The sequence below is a fragment of the Coptis chinensis genome, chromosome 3 (assembly GCF_015680905.1).
Source record: "Coptis chinensis isolate HL-2020 chromosome 3, ASM1568090v1, whole genome shotgun sequence".
NCBI classification, from domain to species: domain Eukaryota; kingdom Viridiplantae; phylum Streptophyta; class Magnoliopsida; order Ranunculales; family Ranunculaceae; genus Coptis; species Coptis chinensis.
In genome coordinates, this window is record NC_141458.1 from 88,858,669 (window position 1) to 88,879,160 (window position 20,492).

At 40.8% G+C, this 20,492-nt stretch overlaps 1 protein-coding gene across 1 annotated transcript; it reads left to right on the top strand.

Moving 5' to 3' along the window:
- Positions 1–17,706: 17,706 nt before the first annotated feature.
- On the top strand, positions 17,707–18,153 carry LOC147511480 (uncharacterized). The gene has a single exon (XM_086598483.1). The coding sequence runs from the start codon at positions 17,707–17,709 to the stop codon at positions 18,151–18,153; it is 447 nt and encodes a 148-aa protein (XP_086454609.1).
- Positions 18,154–20,492: the final 2,339 nt, after the last annotated feature.

The following is a 20,492-nucleotide window of genomic DNA, read 5'->3' on the forward strand; positions in this document are numbered from 1 at the left end:
TACACTCGATCATGCTGACTATATCGACATACGCATTCTAAAAGTAGACTTGCACATTGAATCAAAGGCTGAGTTTTGGTAGAGATGACTTATCTATCATTGGATAGTATCTCCACAAAAAATCAGCTCAATTGGATGTCTCTAGTCTTATTAAAAATGTGTCTAAATTCTGAACTGATAGATAAATTTCTAACTTGAACTCAACTTTTGATAGGGTTAGACTTGTTCAAAGGAGCTGATTTTTTGTGGAGATGATCTCCATGTTGTAGAGATCATATCCCCATAAAATCAGCTTTTAGTTCATTGTGTAGGTAGGTAGGATTGTGTATGTCATTTTCATATGTTGATATAGCTAGCTTGTATATATATATATAGTCTGAATCTTAGGAGTACATACTTATTTTAAGTTAAAATAAGTACGTAACTAAAATTTCACCTAGAAAATGAATTAAAACCTAAGTTTTTGTGGATATCATCTACTCACCATAAACATCATCTCTACAAAATTTCAACTAATTTAAAAATCTCTTTTTAGATTTTGGGTAGTAACTAGTCAGTAGTCACTTAACATGAAGGACACCAACTAGTTTGTGTGTTTATTGTTTAGAAACTAGTTTTCATTATGTAATACTAGCAAATGAGGCACGCGCATTGCGCCTGCAACAACCAAATTGAAAGCATTATATAAAATGGCTAGTATCAATCATAGTGTACAAATTAGTTAGATAGAAAAGGCCCCTAATAATTAATTCGTAAGACCAATTTTTCCAATATAAGTAAATTTATACGAAGATCAACTTGTGCAATGTTTGAAAGATTTATATAATTCAAAACTGTAAATACCCTCCATTCTGCACTACAGTACACGTGTCCACACACTAGGTCGTATCTCCATCAGTTCGTATCACAGTGCCAGTACGTCATAACAACCTAGACTTAGGTTGTCCCAAATCTCAGTTATAGCCATATATGGAAGCAAATCATCTAGCGCAATCCTGGAGCTTAGTCAATGCACCAATCAAGAAGACATTAACTTTGTAACATCAGGAGTAAATCAAGATAGCACACAATGCGGATCTATACCTGATAACGGCCTTAAGGAAATAAGGAAAGTTAGCTCAAACATTTATAAGTAGAGATAGATGAACTACATGAGGCTTGATTCAAGTTTACTTCGAGAAACTTGATACGTAGGCAACTCTTATCCCAAGAAAGAGTGCAGCCACTTCCTATCAATCCCAACCTCGGGTCGTAGGTCCAGAGATACCAAACCTTTACATTGGCGCCATTTGCCGATTTGTTTCCTTAAGAAAAGAACACACTATTTTCTCAAGCCTATGAAGCTGGTCAGAAAAACCACCATGGACCCATCACTTCAAATGTTAGCAAACCAGATGAAGAAGCTCCAGGAGCCCTTCATCACCCTGCAACAAGAAAACATGACGATGTGCGAGCAAGCTACCTCCAACACTAACAACGGCACTCCCGAGTATGACTACCTGAAGTGTAAACTTTTTCCAACCAGCCTGAAGGACGGAGCCTTAGAATGGTTCTACACGTTCACTCCTGATTCAATAAGCAACTTCAACAAACTAGCTGAGACGTTTGTAGCAGAGTTCATCCACAACAGGAAGAAACAAGCCGACCTGGATTCCTTGTTTGAACGCAAGCAAGCACATGGTGAAACGATTTCGCGCTTTCCTAGGACGTTTCAAGAAGGAACTCCTATCAATGGAGCCAGGCCTAAAGGATAGTTTTGCGACTTCTGTATTCACCAACGCCCTCCTGGACGACTCTGACCTAGCAGGGTCTTTAATGCACAACAAGCCAGAACACTTAGACGACTTGTACCACAGAATAGACAAGTACATCAAGTACGAAGAATGGTTGGCTCAGTGCAAGGGCAAAAAAGTCCTCACAGTAAGCGACAAACGAGGACCCAAAAAAAGCAATCATTACTCAGGCAACAACAACAAGGGATCTAGCTCCCACAAGCCCTTCTACACAAAATGGGAGTTCTCCAACTTCTCCAGGACGCCAAGCTAGATCCTGAAGAAGATTTATACATCACCATACTTCAAACCCAACATCAACAAAGTAATAGCAATCCAAGGACGTCCATACTGCCACTTCCACAAACTCTAACACCATGACACAGATGAGTGTTGGAGCCTCAAGCACTACCTCCAAGACTTAGTTGAGGAGGGAAAACTGAAAGAGTTCCTATCGGAAGGCGACCTCAGGCATAAGCTGAATGATAACCACCATAGAAGTAGGAGCAGAACAGCCCGAAATCTCCAGATCGGTCAAGGCACAACAGGAGACAACACTCCTCCGACCACAATGAGAAAAAGGTAATCAACATGATTACAGACACCTCCAATGACGAAACCTCAAGTCGGGAAAAGGATAACATCACATCGACTGCATTCCCAGAACATCTCACAAAGGTCAGGTCGTTGCTGATTTCTTGGCAGACTTCCCTGTCGAAGATGTCAACTAGGAACCCGAGCTAATTACTTCATTTCATCAACCACCCACCCCAGACATATGGCACCTCTACTTAGATGGAGCATGCAACAGTAGCGGTAGTGGACTGGAGGCTGTGTTAACTTCACCAGAAGGAACACAGCTACAGAAGTCAATCAAGATCGATTTCGCAACATCAAACAATGAAGCGGAATATGAAGCGTTGATCACAGGCCTCCGCATGGCACAACAACTACAAGTCCAGAAACTAACAGCTCACAGTGACTCACAGTTAATCGTCAAGCAAATTACCAAGGAGTATGTCACAAATGGAGCAAACCTAGCCAAATATGCTCAGGTCATCAATGACATCGTCAGCTCATTCAAAACATTCTCTTTGGAACACATTCCCCGAGAAGACAACAAACATGCAGATAGTTTTGCTTTCTTAGCCTCAAAAACCCAAGAGACATGTCCAACCACAGTCTACATTGACATCCTAGACAGGCCCATCTACCAGCATGAGAGTATCAACAGCCTCACAGACTTCCATCCCTCATCCGAAGAAGAGATCACTCAATCTTGGTTAATGGGAGGGTCATGGGAAGGTAATGATTCATGAAATTTAGGGTAGGTCTTAACTAGGTCGAATGGTGTGGTTATGGGAATAGGTCGTTCTAGTTGTGTGTCGATCTCTGGCAAGGTTGAAAGTTCTTTGTTAGGTGAGGAGATCATGGAAATCATATGGGCTATGTTCTGAAGCATAGTTTGGGAAATTTGGTCTGGCAAGGGTGGCGAACTAGATAGGTGGGTGATTTCTGGCATGGTGGAAGGGTCTGGCTGGTATGGTGTGTGATGGTCATAGTTATTGGTGTTTGAGTGACTTTGGTTGATATCGTACTGCGATGGGTTAGGTTGAGGCTGAATAAATATGGGACATGAATGGGCGGTGTGGTCTGGATCTGAACAAATTGTGCATGGAAAAGTATTTGGTTCGTTGTACACACTCATTACGGAACTAGAATTAGACGACACTGGTTGACTCCATGAACTGTTTAGATTATTAGAAAACTCTTGATTGTATGGGTCTCTATAAAAATTTGAAAATTGAGGCTCATAATTATTATTATATCTTATAGTAGGCTCAAACTTTTGATAGGATGGGCAATGAGAAGCCCAATGGTCAAGACTACCACAGCATGAACATGGTGAAGGGTTTGCATAAGAATCACATGATTGGTCGTTTACATATTGATATGTCATAATTGTTATATTATATATATATATATATATATATATATATATATATATATATATATATATATATATATAATATATATATATATATATTCTAGGACAATTAATATGCAAACGAAACTCTAACTATAAATTTCTAGATAGGCGTGTGTGTTCACTACAAAAAAAATGACTTTTAGTCGCGAATGTTTTTGCTGCGGCCAGGGTTTGGTGGCTAGATATCACTTTTTGCCACAACATGCAGAAGTTGTGGCAAGAAATAACATTTTACCTCAGTATTTTCCTTTTGTGGCAAAAGGTACATGTTTTGCATCAGTTTTATTCTGGCTGGGGCTTTAAGTTGCGGCTCTTGCAACAAGCAAATTCTGGGCGCGGCTTTAAGTGTGTGTTTTGTAACAAACAGTGGCAAGAAGTTCTTAGTTTGCCTAATTATAAATTTTCATATTTATTTTCAAAGAGGACAGAGAATTACACATCCCTTCCTGCGTGTATTTTCATTCTTTCCCACAATTTTATTTGGTGAAAATTGAATGTCAAATCTTCTCAAACAATAGAAAAAAAAAAGGAAAGAAAAAATGGAAATCTATTTCACTGCTTCTACAGTTCCGCCTCCTTCTCTCACTGCATCCGCCTCCTGCTCAACTACTTCTCAAGTGTTTCTTCACTGCTATTGCCGGTAATCACCCTCTTGTCAAAGGTCTTTAATTAACATCTCTATTTTTTACGCTTTATAATTAAAAAGTATCATTTTTTGAGTGTTTAATTCTTGTTTGTACGTTGATTCAGTATTTATGAGTTTCTAATATAAGCTATATGATTTTTGGGGTAAAAGATTTGAAATTTAAATTCAAATCCTTAGCTTTCTTCTTGTTTAGAGGTACAGTTCAAAACTTGTGCATTAATTTATCTTATATTCTTAGATCTAGCTTGTTGTATTAATGTATTGTTTCTAGAAATGTAGCTTTCAAATTACCACTTAATTCTTCTCTCAAGATGACCATAGTTGGGTAATCTCTTTTTTCTCATGCTTATTTACTGTTTGCTTAAATTCTCAAATGAAAATATTTTATGGTTGAAATTAGGATTATTTATTATTTTTTGTAACGTCATAACTCTGATTATAGTACTGTGGAAAATGATATTATCATAGATCAAGTGGATGCACCAGAAATTATTGATGACTTTGAGATCGGGCAAGTAGAAGCTGTACACATTAAGGATAAAGAGGCGAACAAGCAGAAGTTGAGGCGGCGCATTAGTCGATATAAGGTCATTTCTTTTTTATGCATTGATTCACACTTTGATAAGGGCTCATGCTTTTCTCTAAGTCTTAACTTTAGCTACTGGAATTGCTTATCAGATCAAACTTCGCAAGCTGTGTTGGGAAGGAAAGAAGCTGCTCGTTTTGGACATTGATTATACTTTGTTTGATCATCGGTCCACAGCTAAGAACCCACTTGAGCTTATGCGACCCTGTAAGTACTATGTTGTCTATTGAGGTTAAAGTAGTTTGTGATTATTTTCAAGTATTTCTTTTCCTGTTCGGTTCACGACATCAATCTGCATCTGTGCAGATTATTCGGAGTATGATATCATTATATGGTCTGCAACTAGGTCAGTATTGTATGCACTCTTGCGGGTTTTTTCTGATGTAGTTGGCTATTCTTAGGGTGGTCAGTTTCAGAATGTTTTTGGCTGTTGTCCAATACTGGTTTAGGGGGATTGTCAGGGCATCACCAAAGCTACATTTCTAGAATTTGAAATATTGTTTAGCCCTATTAATGTTTTGCTTTCTAGATTTTTTTTTTGTATTGTATATTGATATATTATGAAATGTGTATGCAATCAAGGTTGCTTGGGGAGCTTACGTGTTCTCATTATTTTTTTATGCACACCTTCCCACATGAACATAATGAAGTAAACATTGATCTTTTAGAGTTGAATTTAAAGCACTCATTGATCATTGACCCAACACAATTGAGGTTTATTTATACTTTTGAGCTTAAAGTGAGGAGGAAATAATAATTTTGGATGTGGTTCTAAGACTTGCTATAAAATTGGGGAAACTAGTGCGTATGTAAAAGAATACATGTTGTGGGTGCTTCTAAATTTTTTTGTTCACCTTTTGATTTGTTTAATATGATCCCTATAACATGGACTTGTTTTTCATTATATGTTGAGTGGATAATTTGCTTGTGAAACTCAGGTACCGTACCGTGAGCTTGGGAGAAAACAAAAACTAAAAATGAAAAAGGAAGCTAGAGAGATAAGTTCTTCATATTGTGTCATTTTATTAAATTTTAAGTATTTTGTTGCATTGGCAGTCTAACTAGAAATAATGTCACTTGTCTATTGCACAATTATTTTTCCTTATTTATTATCACTTGCGAGACCTTGATTACTCTTTTTTTTTTGTCTATTCGAGTTTTTGGCTTATGTATCTTACATTTTCTTTCTTCTCAAATGTCCTTTGACGAATGGTTTGGCTTATATAATTAGACCAATTGATGATTGATGAGTAGTATCCACTACACACATGCCATTCTTTGTTTTCTTGGTGTATATGGGTATTTGTGTACAAGTTTGATATGGGTCTGCAGTATCCTGAAATGCAGCAGCCTTATTGAACTTATCATCTGTTACTAGCTACACCTCACCTGTCTTTGTTCAAGCCACGGTATGCAAAGTTACCACCCCTTTTCGATTTATTTTATACTTTCTAAACCTAGGGTTAGGGTTTTGGTATATGAGAAACGAGGTTTCTTTGTTTTACTCTATGTAGGCCATTCCATAACTTGTTTTTACTCTAAAACTTAATGTGTTATTTTTAATTGTTGCAGTATAAAAAAGACGAGAGTATCACTCATTTGGGATATGATTATTGGTTGACTAGAAAGACCAAGCTATATGATGAAGTGGCCGGGTGTATGACAAATTGATAACATGAAAAGAACTGAAGCTTGTTTTATAGTATATATAATATTTTTCCCTTTCGTTCTTCCTTGTACCGAGTTATTTATTGATTCAATGACAACATTTTGTAGCGAAGAAATATTTGATTTAATAGAAAATGTGAGATTTTTTATGTTAGAATTCTTCTCTGAAGTAGTTTATAATTTTATAGAAAAAAAATGCATAGATGGGTAACGAACTATACCCTTAATCAAACATTGGGATTCAAACTTTTTTTTGAGCAAGTTTGGGTATCCATGTCTACCACGTTTTGCAACGTTTGGTTCTGTTTCACTTCCGTCCCTTTTTTTCACATGTAGCACACCTTTTTTTTTTTATCAAATTATTTTCCTATGTGTCTATGTAAAAGTTGCCCTGTGGTATGCTGACATATAGAATCCTCCAAAATCGACATATATCGATTATTCGGCAGATATCGCCATAGCAACCTAGTGAATATTTCGGGAAGAAAAAACATTATTTCGATCCTTCAAGCTTCTCTTAATGGCAGAAAGAGAACTGACGACGGTTTAAGGTGGCGTCTTCATTGTTTGAACTGCCCCACCATCTTTGGCTTTCAATTTATTACTTTCCAAAAAAACATGTGATACACTATCAAAAAAAGAAAAAACACGGCGATAACAAAAGTTGATTAGTTTAGATAAAGCTATCACTACCCACAATAAATCATCAACTCAAAACTTTTCCGATTCCGATTAGAGATTTGGGTTTTCAATTTTCATTTTCCGATTCCAAAGTCCAAACTATAAGTTTGAAAGGAGGAATCAAGAAAGAAATAACTTTTAAGTGTTTGGGATTTGGATTTGTTTTTATTGTTAAATGTTTGGGGTTTAGATCTTGAATAACTATTTAAGCTGCCACCTTCTTCTCGATATGATTTTTTTTTTTTTGTCTTGAAGAACTGTGTTTTAATCGGGTTACCGTAAATTGAAACCGAAACCATGAGAATGCCCGACCCGACCGAATGAACACCCCTGCCGTGTGTGGATAAATGATGTGGCAAGTTGTACATAGCCACATAGGAAAATAATTAGAGAAAATGAAAAATAGCATGCCACATGTAAAAAAAAAAATGGAAACGAAAACAGAACCAAACGCGTTGCAAAATGTGGTAGACATGGATACCCAAACTTGCTCAAAAAAAAGTTTGAACCCCAATGTTTGATTAAGGGTATAGTTCGTTACCCATCTATGCATTTTTTTCTAATTTTATATATGAATACTCTAGGGGAAAAAATAAAAAATACAAATACAAACAAACAAACATTTTGCCATGACCGTGGCAATAAATACTTTTGGCAACCACCATGCCCGTGACAAAAAGAAATTCATTTATTTTGACAATTAAACTAATCCAAAAAAAAAAAAATGTCTTGCCACAACATGACCGTGGCTAAATGTTCATTCTCTTGCAGCGGTGGCAAAAGTTGTGGCAACAAACTTCTTTCCACACCCTTTTTTGCCTCGAGCAAGGCAAAAAGTTTTTTCGTGGCAAAACACATGTTGCCACTAATTTTAAACTTTTCGCCACCACAACTGGCGTGGCAAAAAATCATATTTTTAGTAGTAGTTGACGTTGACGATTGATTACGTTAGACGTTTTTCTTTGACCTGACCTTAATCTTATGCAAAGGCTAAGACCAATCTTAACTAAACACGACAACCGTCAAAACAATTCTGATATGCTAGTATAAATCCTCTAACAGGAGATGCGAGGAGTGGAAGAAAGAAGTACCTGAATGCCTCCTTGCTTCGCTTATGAATAACGTCTTGTATACGGGAGTTCAGTGTGTGTAACAAGTTAGAAACACTAAATAACTTGAAGTAATGGAGGTTTGAACTAACCTGTGGAAATCGGGCGGTTCAAAAGAGGGTGTGGGGTGCGCTCTGAAGTAGCCTAGATAGGGCGCAGGGTGCGCTCGTGTCTGACTCGAGGTCTAGGCACTTTGGGCGTGGGTTGCGCTCTGGTTAAGCCTTGGGAGGGCGCAGGGTACGTTCGTGCCTTAGCTGATGTCTAGGTACTTCAGCGCGTGGTGCACCTTGATTTTGTTTAGGATGGGCGCGGGGTGCACTCGTGCCTTAGCTGATTTCCATGCACTTCAGCGCGGGGTGCGCTCCACTTTTGGCCTACAATGGCGCGGGGTGCGCTCAGTGTATTCCTACGAAAAAAAATCAGTTCCAAAGCAAACAACCACAGTTATAATCAAACAAGGGTGGGTGGGTTTAATGGGACTTTGGGAAGACTAACAATACTAACGAAAACAATTCTAAAGGGAACTAAGATAGCAGCGGCGCCATTTGATAAAAGGGAAAATGATAGTTTTAATTTACCTACGAATAAGCGATTAAACTCAAATATAAGTAAAACTAAAACTATTTTAGACGCTAATTTAGCAAAGTTTTTCTACTCTCATTATCATTCTATATATTTAGAGTAGAGAATTCGTTCCACTCCTAGTTCTTTAGAATTAACGTTAACTACGATTATCAGTTTATCAAAGTTAATGAGAGTAACGGTGGAATTATACTACGATGAGAAACTACTAATCAATATGCGAATAACGAAATGACGGAATTCAAATACTAACTTGACAATAGAGAATGAATTAGGTGAATTCGATTCCACCTTAACTCGACTTAATCAACTAACAGAGAAATATCATAGTCCAAATTTCAATGCTTTCGCATAACAAACGGGTAATTCTAATCCCTAATTATTCATGGCAATCTCTACCAAATAATAACTAGCATGTGAAGCAATCAAACTCATTCTCATGGTGAACTAATTACTCTCTAGAATTGAATAAATTATCACAACAATTTCTAAGCTAACAAATCAAGTTTTCATCAAGGCTTCCTCAAACCCCTCTAATAGAGGTTTAGCCTTGATTCATAAAACTATCATTTCTATATGAGTTAAAACAAGACATGATATAAAGATTATAAATTTGCTTATTTGAATTAAAATGAAAATCTAATCATGCAAGATTGAATTGAACTAGTAATGATTAATAACTAAATCTATGAATTGAAACTAAAATGATTTAATGGAATGAAACTAGATTTAAGAATAACTAACTAACTTTGTTGATCTAATGAATAATAACAATACTGATTCAAAACTGAATTTAAAACAAAGTAATTAAAACTAATTAATGGAGTCTAAGCTAATTTATTTTCTAATCTAGGTCTAACTAATTAGATTAATCTATAAAAACTCATTTAATGAATTTAAACTAATTCTATATTACAAAAACTAAATTTTTTTGAACTAGAACTAGGTTTAGATCTAGATAGCTTAAGAGCTAAGCTTTTGTCTCTTGATATAGAAGAGCTAGATCCACAAATTCGTGCATGGGCTGAGGAGCCATGTTTTGGGCTAAAAAATCGAGCCCAAAACCCAATTTGTTGAATCCAAGATTTTCCATTCTGGTCTGTATTACTGTAGCGCAAGTTTTCACCAACTTATACTGCTCTGATCGGGTTAAGATCTGGACCATTGGAAAAATCTTTCTGAGCCGGTCATTTTGATATAAAATGGGCCCATATCCGAGGTCTGAGCCCAAAGATATGGGCTTTTAAAGTGTTGTTGACTTTTCTTCAACTTTCTAATCCAGTTTGACTTTCACTTAACAGTTTTGAGTTGGGCTTTTTAAGGGCTTTTTCTCCATGAAACTTGACTTTCTTCATAGAACTTTCATAGCAATCACTTTAGCTCATTTTGGCGCCTAATTAGTAACGAATTTACATTTATTCAACTCCGAAGCTTGAAATACTCAAAAGCACGTAATTAGTGATAAACCTATATTATTAATCGCATAATTGGTCTAACAGCAATATTGTTAAGGGGTTAAAACTACAGTTTTGGGCTCTTATCAGATATCATAATGTCAGGTCGTACACCAAAGCCGGAGTTAAGAATGACTCAACTATAATTACCACGCAGTGGTTAATTACCAACCAAATCCAACACAAGGTCCCCTAAAAGGACCCTAATCAACTTAACACCAATACCAAGGGTTAAGCATGATTCAACTATAATTGTCATGCAATTATCAGTCAAATACAAACATAAGGGACCCCCAAAAGGACCCAAAGTCAACTTACGGCCTTTGAACAGGGTAAAGCTTGGCTCAACTATAACTACCACTCAAAGGCTAGTTATCAGTCAATCGGAGTTCCCCCAAAAGGAACGACCCAATCAAACACACACAAGGAGACGTAGGTGACAGCTATGCTCATCTAATCAGGTCATGAACCAAACATTCACGACCTTCGAACATCAGACGATCTACCATAGTTCAACAGGTCGTTAAGACTGCTATTATGCAGCACATGTCGTCATATAACAAATAAAAAAAAAACAATAAAAGCAATCACATTCATGCAACATTCAATGACAATATCAAAGTATAACAAGTAAGTAATTTAAATATTTTACTTCTTACAAAAATTTGGTTAGATACTAGAGGCCCCCAGGTTATCCTGAGAAAACGACCTCAGCACCCCCATCATCAAAATTATCAGTTATCAGTGCCAAATAAAATAAGAGAAATATTTAAACATTGTTCAAAGAAGCTTCAACCAAACCTCAAAACAAAAAAGATCAAGATCAATCAACATGGGAAAGATTCTCCACATTCAAGGGCTCTAGTGGTACACCCTCTTCACCAATAGGGCCACTAGCCAGATCACAGTTTACATTCACAACTTCTGTGGAAACCTCTTGGTTGGAGAGCGGCCGAGCAAAGACCAAGGTCGATGGTAGATCAGTCGTCGTTCTACTAGCATCCGCAATGCTAGAATGTATCACTCTTGTTGCAGCTCCACTTTAGACCGACCTCTTAAGGGTCTTGTACTTACGTTCTAGATCCAGATAGTCATCCACTAGAACGTAGACATCCCCATTATCCACCAGATCAACCAGGTTGTTGTACTCCTTTTGAGCTCGTTCAGCAATGCCCTGCGCATTCTTACACTCACCAACCCAGTGCTAAACCTCCACTTTAGAAGCATCAAGAGATGGTTGCAACAAAGCCACCTTCCCAGCAAGATCCCCGACCTGCGACCTCAGCCCAGACATTTCAGCTCGTTCCACCTCTTGAACAGTGATCAGCTTGTCATAGGCCTCCTTGGCAGCATCTAGCTCCTTCTTGTATAGGTCAGAGATAAGGGCCATCTTTTTCATCTTCTTATATATGGCCAGGACCTGACAACAAGCAAAGTAAATCAGACAACAGTAAAATCAAAGAACAAGGCAAGGCTTAGGTCAAAAAGACACTTACAAAGCAAAGGGAGCGATCTATATCTCTCAAGTTCACCCCCAAGTCCTTCCCGGTCTCCAGCTTGTGCCTATCTCCATCCAAGGCAATGCTCTCCAGCAACCAACGAGGACTTAAAGCTACAATCCTTATTCATCACAAACTTCCTCATCCCGCTCACTGGGTCCTCATAGGTGACAAGCCTATCTAGGACGTCCTCTCCACTCTTGTCACTTGGGGCCGCACTCCTCGACCCCTTGCACTTCTGGGCAGCTGGCTCAATCTCACTAGCCTTCTTCTTACCCCGGGCATCAGCTACCCCCACATCAACTGCCAGCTCCTTCAAGTTCATCTTCTTCAAAGGAGCCCGACCTGAAGAAGTACGACCTTCCCCAGCACTAGGTCATTCCTCAGACTCAGTTCGAGACCTTTTTCGCCCCCTCAGACTTAGCCACCTTAGAGTGCCTCTTCAGCTGAGGCCTTCGAAAGGGTGGAGGAGCATCACCACCTGCCCCTCCACTTCCACCAGCATGACCAGCTTGGTCACCATCATCTCCCTTAGAACGTCTAGGAGCAGAACGGCTATCAGCAGCTCCTCAAGTCGTTCCCCCTCCAAAAGCAGGTGCCCTCCTTTGGCTCTCCCTCTCCATCTCAGCGTTCGAGCTAGAATCAGAGATGTCAAAAACGAGCTTACAAGCCCTCTTCTTTTGCTCCACCTTCTTCCAGTTGATTTTCTCCCCTCCACACTTCTTAAAGTAGTGGGCAACCTCCCCCAAGATAGCTCGTTTCTCTTCCCAACTCAAACAAGCAAACTTTTCTATAACGTCAAGCTAAGGACAACCCCGAATGGAAACCTCTGCACAAGAGGAAACAAACATATCAGAACGTACAACATATCAAACACAATACTTACATACAACCTACAAAATAACTACCTACCAGCCTACTTTACAGAGCGGGTATTCAGCTCACACCCAGAGGGGGTGTAATTACCCACAACCAATAACGGCCTACACCCCCATTCCTCATTAACCCCCACAATCACAGCAGACTTCCCCCTTACGACCTGCAAACTACAGTTCATTGCAGACGATCTCTTCACAGAGAAATGCTCCAACACATCTCCTAAGTGGATGTTATAACCCCATTCATTCAACAAATCCAACACATGGAACACCCTCCAACTATTCCCTACGAACTGACAAGGGGCTTTTCCACAAAAATTCAAAACATCAACAGTAAGACGGGAAAACGGCATCCTCATCCCAGCCTTCAACTACCCATAACAAACCACCACTCCCCCATCCGAAGGAACATAGTCACTGTTATACAACCTCCTCTCTCCACTCAGGTCGTACATGGCTAGGTTGGCATCTACCCAACCAAACTCCTCCTTCAGATCAACATAAAGCGACCTAGGCCCCAACTCCTCAGTCATTGTCTCCACTGAAAAAGACGATGAAGCCCCAACTCCACTACGAACTCTAACCTCATCATCCCTATCACTTACCGTTCTCTCTCTCCACTGATCTACCTCCACTTCCCCACTCAAACTATCACTGGTCATAGACATTATGAAATCAAAAATAAACAAAGATCAAGTTTTTCAAAGAAACGCACTTGGAAAACAAAAGGACGAGAAAGGTTGGTTTAATTTGTTTTTCTTTTTTTCTCACTGCTTTTTCTTCGCGTGAATTGGTAGAATGAAGAGACGAAAAGCCTTTCCCACACGAAAACCCTTTGGCTGCGCAAACCTCGAGAAAAAAACAAACCATTTAATATTCCCACAAATGGAATGATAACTCGCCCACAAACCGCCGTGATTTTGGACCAGCCCAACAGTTCCCACACATTTTTCAAATACCAATTAAACTAACCAGCTGTCTGACACGTGTTGTAAAGCTTTATTTTACCCTTCCTTTTTTTCACACCACAGCTGTCCAAAGAACGAATAAAATTAAGGGAGTTGTGTATGTACCCTCCGTTCTGCACTACAATATACGTGTCCACACACCAGGTTGTATCTCCATCAATAGGTACCACAGTGCTAGTACGTCATAACGACCCAGACTCAGGTCGTCCCAAATCTCAGTTACAACTATATATGGAAGCAAATCATCAGCGCAATCCTAAATCTCAGTCAACGCACCAATCAAAGAGATAGTAACTTTGTAACATCAAGAGTAATAGTGAATCATCAAGATAACACACAATGCGGATCTACACCTGATAACGGCCTGAAACAAATAAGGAAAGTCAACTCAAACATCTATAAGTAGAGAGAGATGAACTACGTGAGGCTTGATTCAAGTTTACCCTGAGAAAACTTGATATGTAGGCAACTCCTATCCCAAGAAAGAGTGCAGCCACTTCCTATCAATCCCAACCTCAGGTCGTAGGTCTAGAGATACCAAACCTCTACAAGAACATATTAGAAGGTACACACATAACACATAGTGGTATACATCTTGTCTTAAGTAAATAATGTGATGTTTATCAGAGACGCCGCCTATGCCAGAATATGCACCCTTTGGTACATATAGATTTCTCACCATCAAGAAACAACAAACATTCAATCCATAATAACATCTCTCTCTCTCTCTCTCTCTCTCTCTCTCTCTCTCTCTCTCTCTCTCTCTCTCTCTCTCTATTTTTATTTTCTTTTTTTTAACAAGTGAAAATTTTATTGATAATAATAACGAGTTTTACAAATATAATTAAGACATACGTGAAAACACAAGCTGTGCCGCAAGTCTTTTTTGAATAGCAAATCCTATCTTTCTAAAAACAAACTCGTAGAACTAGTTGTCATTATGTTGTTAGTCCGGATCTTAGAAGTACATACTTATTTTAAATTAAAATAAGTACGTAAGTAAAACTTTACCTATAAAATAAATTAAAACCTAATTCTTTGTGGATATCATCTACTAACCATAAACATCATCTATACAAAATTTCAACTCATTTGGAAATCTCTCTTTGGATTTTGGGTAGCAACTAGTTGGTAGTCACTTAACATGAAGGACACCAATTAGTTTGTGTGTTTATTGTTTAGAAACTAGTTTTCATTACGTAATACTAGCAAATGAGGCACGTGCATTGCGCCTGCAACTACTAGATTGAAAGCATTATATAAAATGGCTAGTAGCAATCACAGTGTACAAATTAGTTAGATATAGGGAGCCTCTAATAATTAATTCAAAAGACCAATTTTAATTTTCCAATATAAGTAAATTTATAATAAGATCAACTTGTTCCATGTTTGAAAGATTTATATCATTCAGAGCATATTAGAAGGTACACACATAACACATGGCGGAATACATCTTGTCTTAAGTAAACAATGTGATGTTTATCTGAGATGCCGCCTATGCCAGAATATGCACCCTTTGGTACATATAGATTTCTCACCATCAAGAAGCAATAAGAGACAAACATTCAATCCAAAATAGCCCTCTCTCTATTTTTATTTTCTTTTTTTTAACAAGTGGAATTTTATTGATAATGATAACAAGTTTTACAAATATAATTAAGACATACGTGAAACAAGCTGTGCCGCAAGTCTTTTATGAATAACAAACTCTATCATTCTAAAAACAAACTCGTAGAACCAGTTGTCATTACGTTGTTGTCCATATATATATATATATTGTATTAACCTATTTTAGGACGACCGAGGTGGCATGCTCGCTGGCCGAAAGTAAGATAAGGGAGCGGAGACGCAAAGCACCAGATCATGTCCGCGGCACCCTAAAGGGGGACAGGCCGTACAGGAGTAGAAGGAAAAGGACGGTCAGAGTCAAAGAGGAAGCAACTTAGTAGAGAAGAGACGGGGGTACAGCAGCAAGGTCGCGGGACCCTAAGAGGACAGGTACCTCAGTGTGGACCAGAGGATAAGGGGCGATCAACGGATGAGAAAAAAGGGGGAGGGATATAAGTAGGAACAGTATGAGTAGAAAAAAATAGGGGAGAAAAGAAAAAAGAGAAAGGAGAGAGGAGTGAGAGGATTAGGACACAGGACATTATAGGCTAGAACTTGTGTTCATACATTTGGCGCCGTCTGTGGGGACGAAATAGGTCCACGATTTGGGAAGTTGTAAAGCATGGCCCCAGCTAAGAGAGGAAGAGGTCAAGGAAGAGGTAAAGGACGAGGGAGAGGAAGGCTGGAAAGGGAGGAGGCCGCACAGAATGAGACAGCTAGTGTGGAAAACATAGAGGTGGGGGAAGAGGAAGTCGAAGATTCAGTGGCTGAGACAACTAGGTTGCTCCAGGAGGAAGTAGGTAGACTTAAGGAAGAAAATGAGGAGCTGAGGAGAGAAAGGGAAGGCACTAGGAAGAGGCGGAAACTGTCGTACCTGCGGATAGTGAAATGGGAGCGCAGAGTGAGGACCTTTGTCAGGAAACCGGAGGGAACCATGCAATAGGCATTACTATGGAAATGATGCAAGCGATGATCAAAAGAGGCAGAGAGGCTAACCGCGCTATGGAAAAGGAGAAATACGGGGCGGCCAAGAACGTGGTGGACAGCCTGAATCAGAATCCCCTTACTAACTTAGTTTGGAATTCAGAGGTACCCAAGTGGTTTACACAACCACGGTTCGAAAGGTATGACGGAAAAGGAGATCCGGTGGACCATTTGCATCACTTCCAGCAGCAGATGCCGCTGTGGCAAGAGGCAAAGTATGATGGCCTTCGTTGCATGATGTTTCCTGCCAGTCTGAAAGGGGGAGCATCTGACTGGTACTATCGGTTGGCATCGCGGAGCATTCAAAGGTTCGAGGAGTTAGAGCAAGCTTTCGTGGGTCACTTCATCCATCAGAAGAAGAGGGTAGTGGACGTAGCTGATCTCTTTAATGTTAAGCAGAAGTCCGCAGAGACACTTAGAGATTTCCTATGCCGATTCAAATAGGAGACGCTGAGGGTGGAGAGTTTGGATGAGCGCACCGCGGTCATAGCATTCCAGCATGGGCTGAAACAGGGGACCCGGGTGCATGAGTCAGTGTCTAAAATTAAGGTTACCACCCTGCATGCTTTGTACTTGAAGGTAGAAAGATACATCAAATATGAGGACATTTTGTTGAGAAACAATAAGGAACACAAGAAACCTGAAAGATCAGTACATGTAGTGGTCGCGGAGGTACAGAGAGACAAGGACAGGGTCGCGGCCAGAGATAGAGGAAATTACAAAGGGGAGGCACAAAGAGCAGAAAGGGGCAGGGAACAAATCCGAAAGGAATACAGGGAGAGAAAGCCTTCCCGCAAAGTGGACGTAACTCCGCTGAACAAGCCGTTGGAGGAAATCCTACCACTGATCAAGGGACAACGGCATTACGAGGAACCGCGGAGTTCACCCAAGGAGATAGAGGGAAAGTCATTTTGTGCGTACCACCAAGTCAGAAACCATGCTACCAATGAGTGCTTTGCTTTACAGTAGTTGGTAGAGAGGATGATTGGGAGAGGATTGCTGAAGGAACATGTCAAGGAAGTTCAACCAATCGAAAGGGTTCCGGTTGCAGCCAGAATCTTGGGCACTATAAATGTCATATTCAGCGGAGAAACGCTGGGAAGGAACACCCACAGGGATAAGGTGAGGAAGACAGCCAGTCTGCGGTAGATAAACGGAGTGGTGAGTAGCCCGCGGCCGATACCAAGGGGTAGCAAAGGCAATGACAGGATAGAGTTCACTCTAAAGGATCTAGAATCAGTGAGTTTGCCACACGAAGATGCGCTGGTAATTACCATAGCGATGGGGAATTACATGGTAAAGAGGGTACTGATAGACTGCGGAAGTTCAGTGGATTTGTTGTTTCGAGGCGCGATGGAAGAAATGGGCATAGAAAGGGAGCAGATGAAGCCTTCGTGGACTAACTTGTTTGGGTTCAACGACCGTATGACTGAGCCATTGGGGGAACTAGTACTGCCAGTGACCGCGGGGCCGGTGACCGTTTTCACCAAGTTCATGATAGTGGACACTAACTCGCAATACAATGCAATCCTGGGGAGAAAGTGGATTCATGAGATGAATGCAATCCTCTCTACTTATTACCAGGTTATCCATTTTCCAACGAATGGGGGAATGTACGAGATAAGGGGTGATCAGGTCATGGCTCAGAACCTCCACCAGGTAACCGCGAGGGATCTTGTCCGCGTACCTGGTGGCAAGGCACCGGAGATAGGGGACAAACGAGCATAGCAATTACAGACCGCAGCCGAAGAAAAGAGGCCGCTCGTCGGGGACAAGACAATGGATGAGATTGAGGTTGTGAACATCGGAGTAGCCGAGGAGGAGAAGTTTGTGAATGTGGGGGCAAGCTTGTCAGAAGATTGGAAAGCAAGACCGATTGCCTTGTTGGCTAAAAACAGCGATGTATTCGCATGGACGATCGAGGATCTGGTGGGTTTGGACCCGGAGTTCGCATGTCATAGGTTGTATATGTGGGAAGGGGCCCGCCCGGTCCAGCAGAAAATGAGGGGTATGAAACCACAGTATGCACAAGGTGTTTGAGAGGAGGTAAAGAAGCTTAAGGATGCGGGTATCATCCGCGAATGCAAGTTTACTGAGTGGCTGTCGAATGTGGTAGTGGTGCCTAAAAAGAATGGGAAAGTAAGAATGTGCGTGGATTTCACGGACGTCAACAAAGAATGTCAGAAGGATTGTTACCCGATGCTACGGATAGATGAATTGGTGGATCGTATTGCAGAGTATAAGTTCTTCTCATTCATAGACACGTCGATGGGCTACAACCAAGTGATGATGCACAGCCCGGATCAAGAGAAGACATCATTCATAGTGGAAGGAGGAACTTGCTGTTACACCAGGATGCCCTTTGGTTTGAAGAATGCGGGGGCAACATTCCAAAGAGTAGGGGAGAAGATGTTCGAGAGTAAGATCAGAAAGCGGATGAAAATTTATATAGACGACATGGTGGAGAAGAGTATGACCAAGGACGAGCATTTGGCGGGGCTGAAGGAAACATTTTCTATATTACGAAGGCACAACCTGATGTTGAATCCAGAAAAGTGCATGTTTGGGGTGACATCTGGGAAATTCTTGGGGTACATAGTCACGTACCACGGAATATAAGCCAACCCAAACCAAATAAGGGCATTGTTGGAAATGCCCTCTCCGCAGAACGTAAAGGAGGTTCAATGGTTGGCCGGCAGGGTCGCGGCACTCAATAGGTTCGAATTGCAATCACGAAATATGAGGCAGTGATTGCAGGGTTGGACTTGGCCAGAGACCTGGGCGTGCGGGAGCTAAGAGTATATTCCAATTTGAACTTGGTGGTAAGTCAGGTCAATGGGGGGTTCGCGGCTCGATGTCCTAGAATGGCTAAGTACTTAGAGGTGTTGCAGTGAAGGGCTGACCATTTTGAGAAAATCAATTTCATTCATCTGAGTCGGGGAGAGAACAGGCATGCCGACGCCCTGGCATATGTTGCCGCGGTGCTACCAGGAACAGAGGGTAGATCCATTGAAGTCCGGGTACTAAGCAAAACAAGCATTGCAGAGAACCAGGGGGTGTGGTCAGCCACGGAGCAAGAGCCCGGATGGGTGGAGTTCATCAAAAATTATCTCGCGGGGATAGAAATAGAGGACAAGGGGGAAAGAAGGAAAATGGAACAGAGTTCGCGGAGATACATTCTGCTAGATGGTGAATTATATCGGCGGAGTGTCAGTGGACCGCTCCTGAAATGCTTGGGACCGCGGAAAGTGCAAAAGGTATTGGGTGAGGTTCATGAAGGAGATTGTGGGAGCCACTCCACGAGAAGGACAACTGCTCATCGGCTGCTATCACAGGGGTACTTTTGGCCTCACATGAAGAGGGACGCTACTGAGTATGCCAAGAGATTCCAGAAATGCCAGATCTTTGCGCCGCTGATACACACTCCTGCAGAACCTCTGCACAAAGTTCTCAGCCCATGGCCATTTGCTATGTGGGCGCTGGATGTCGTCGGACCTTTGCCTATGGCCAGCGAGAAAAGGAGATTTCTGCTAGCCGCGACCGATTACTTTACAAAATGGGTTAAGAGGGTGGCTCTGCAGCAGGTGAAAGAGGAACAGGTGAGAAAATTCTTGTGGAGAATATAATATGCAGATTTGGGTTGCCGCAGACCATCATCGCGGACAACGGAACTCAATTCACGGGGGGAAAGGTGAGAGCCTTTCTCCAAGCCTTCGATGTGAAGCAAGGTTTTTCTACCCCTTATAACCCAGAGGGAAATGGTCAGGCGGAGTCCTCCAACAAAGTAATCATGGATAATTTAAAGAAGAAGCTGGAGGAGCGCAAAGGGTGCTGGGCGGATGAGTTGAACCATGTACTGTGGGCATATCGCACTATGTCGCAGACATCTATAGGAGAATCCCCATTCGCGATGGCTTATGGAGTGGAGGCAGTGATCCTGGTGGAAATGATGGCTCCAACGACTAGGACCAAGGCAGTAGAGACGGGGGTTAATGAGAAATTATTGGCCGAAGAGCTGAACCTCACGGAGGAGAGAAGGGACACCGCCGATCGACCGGAAGAGTACC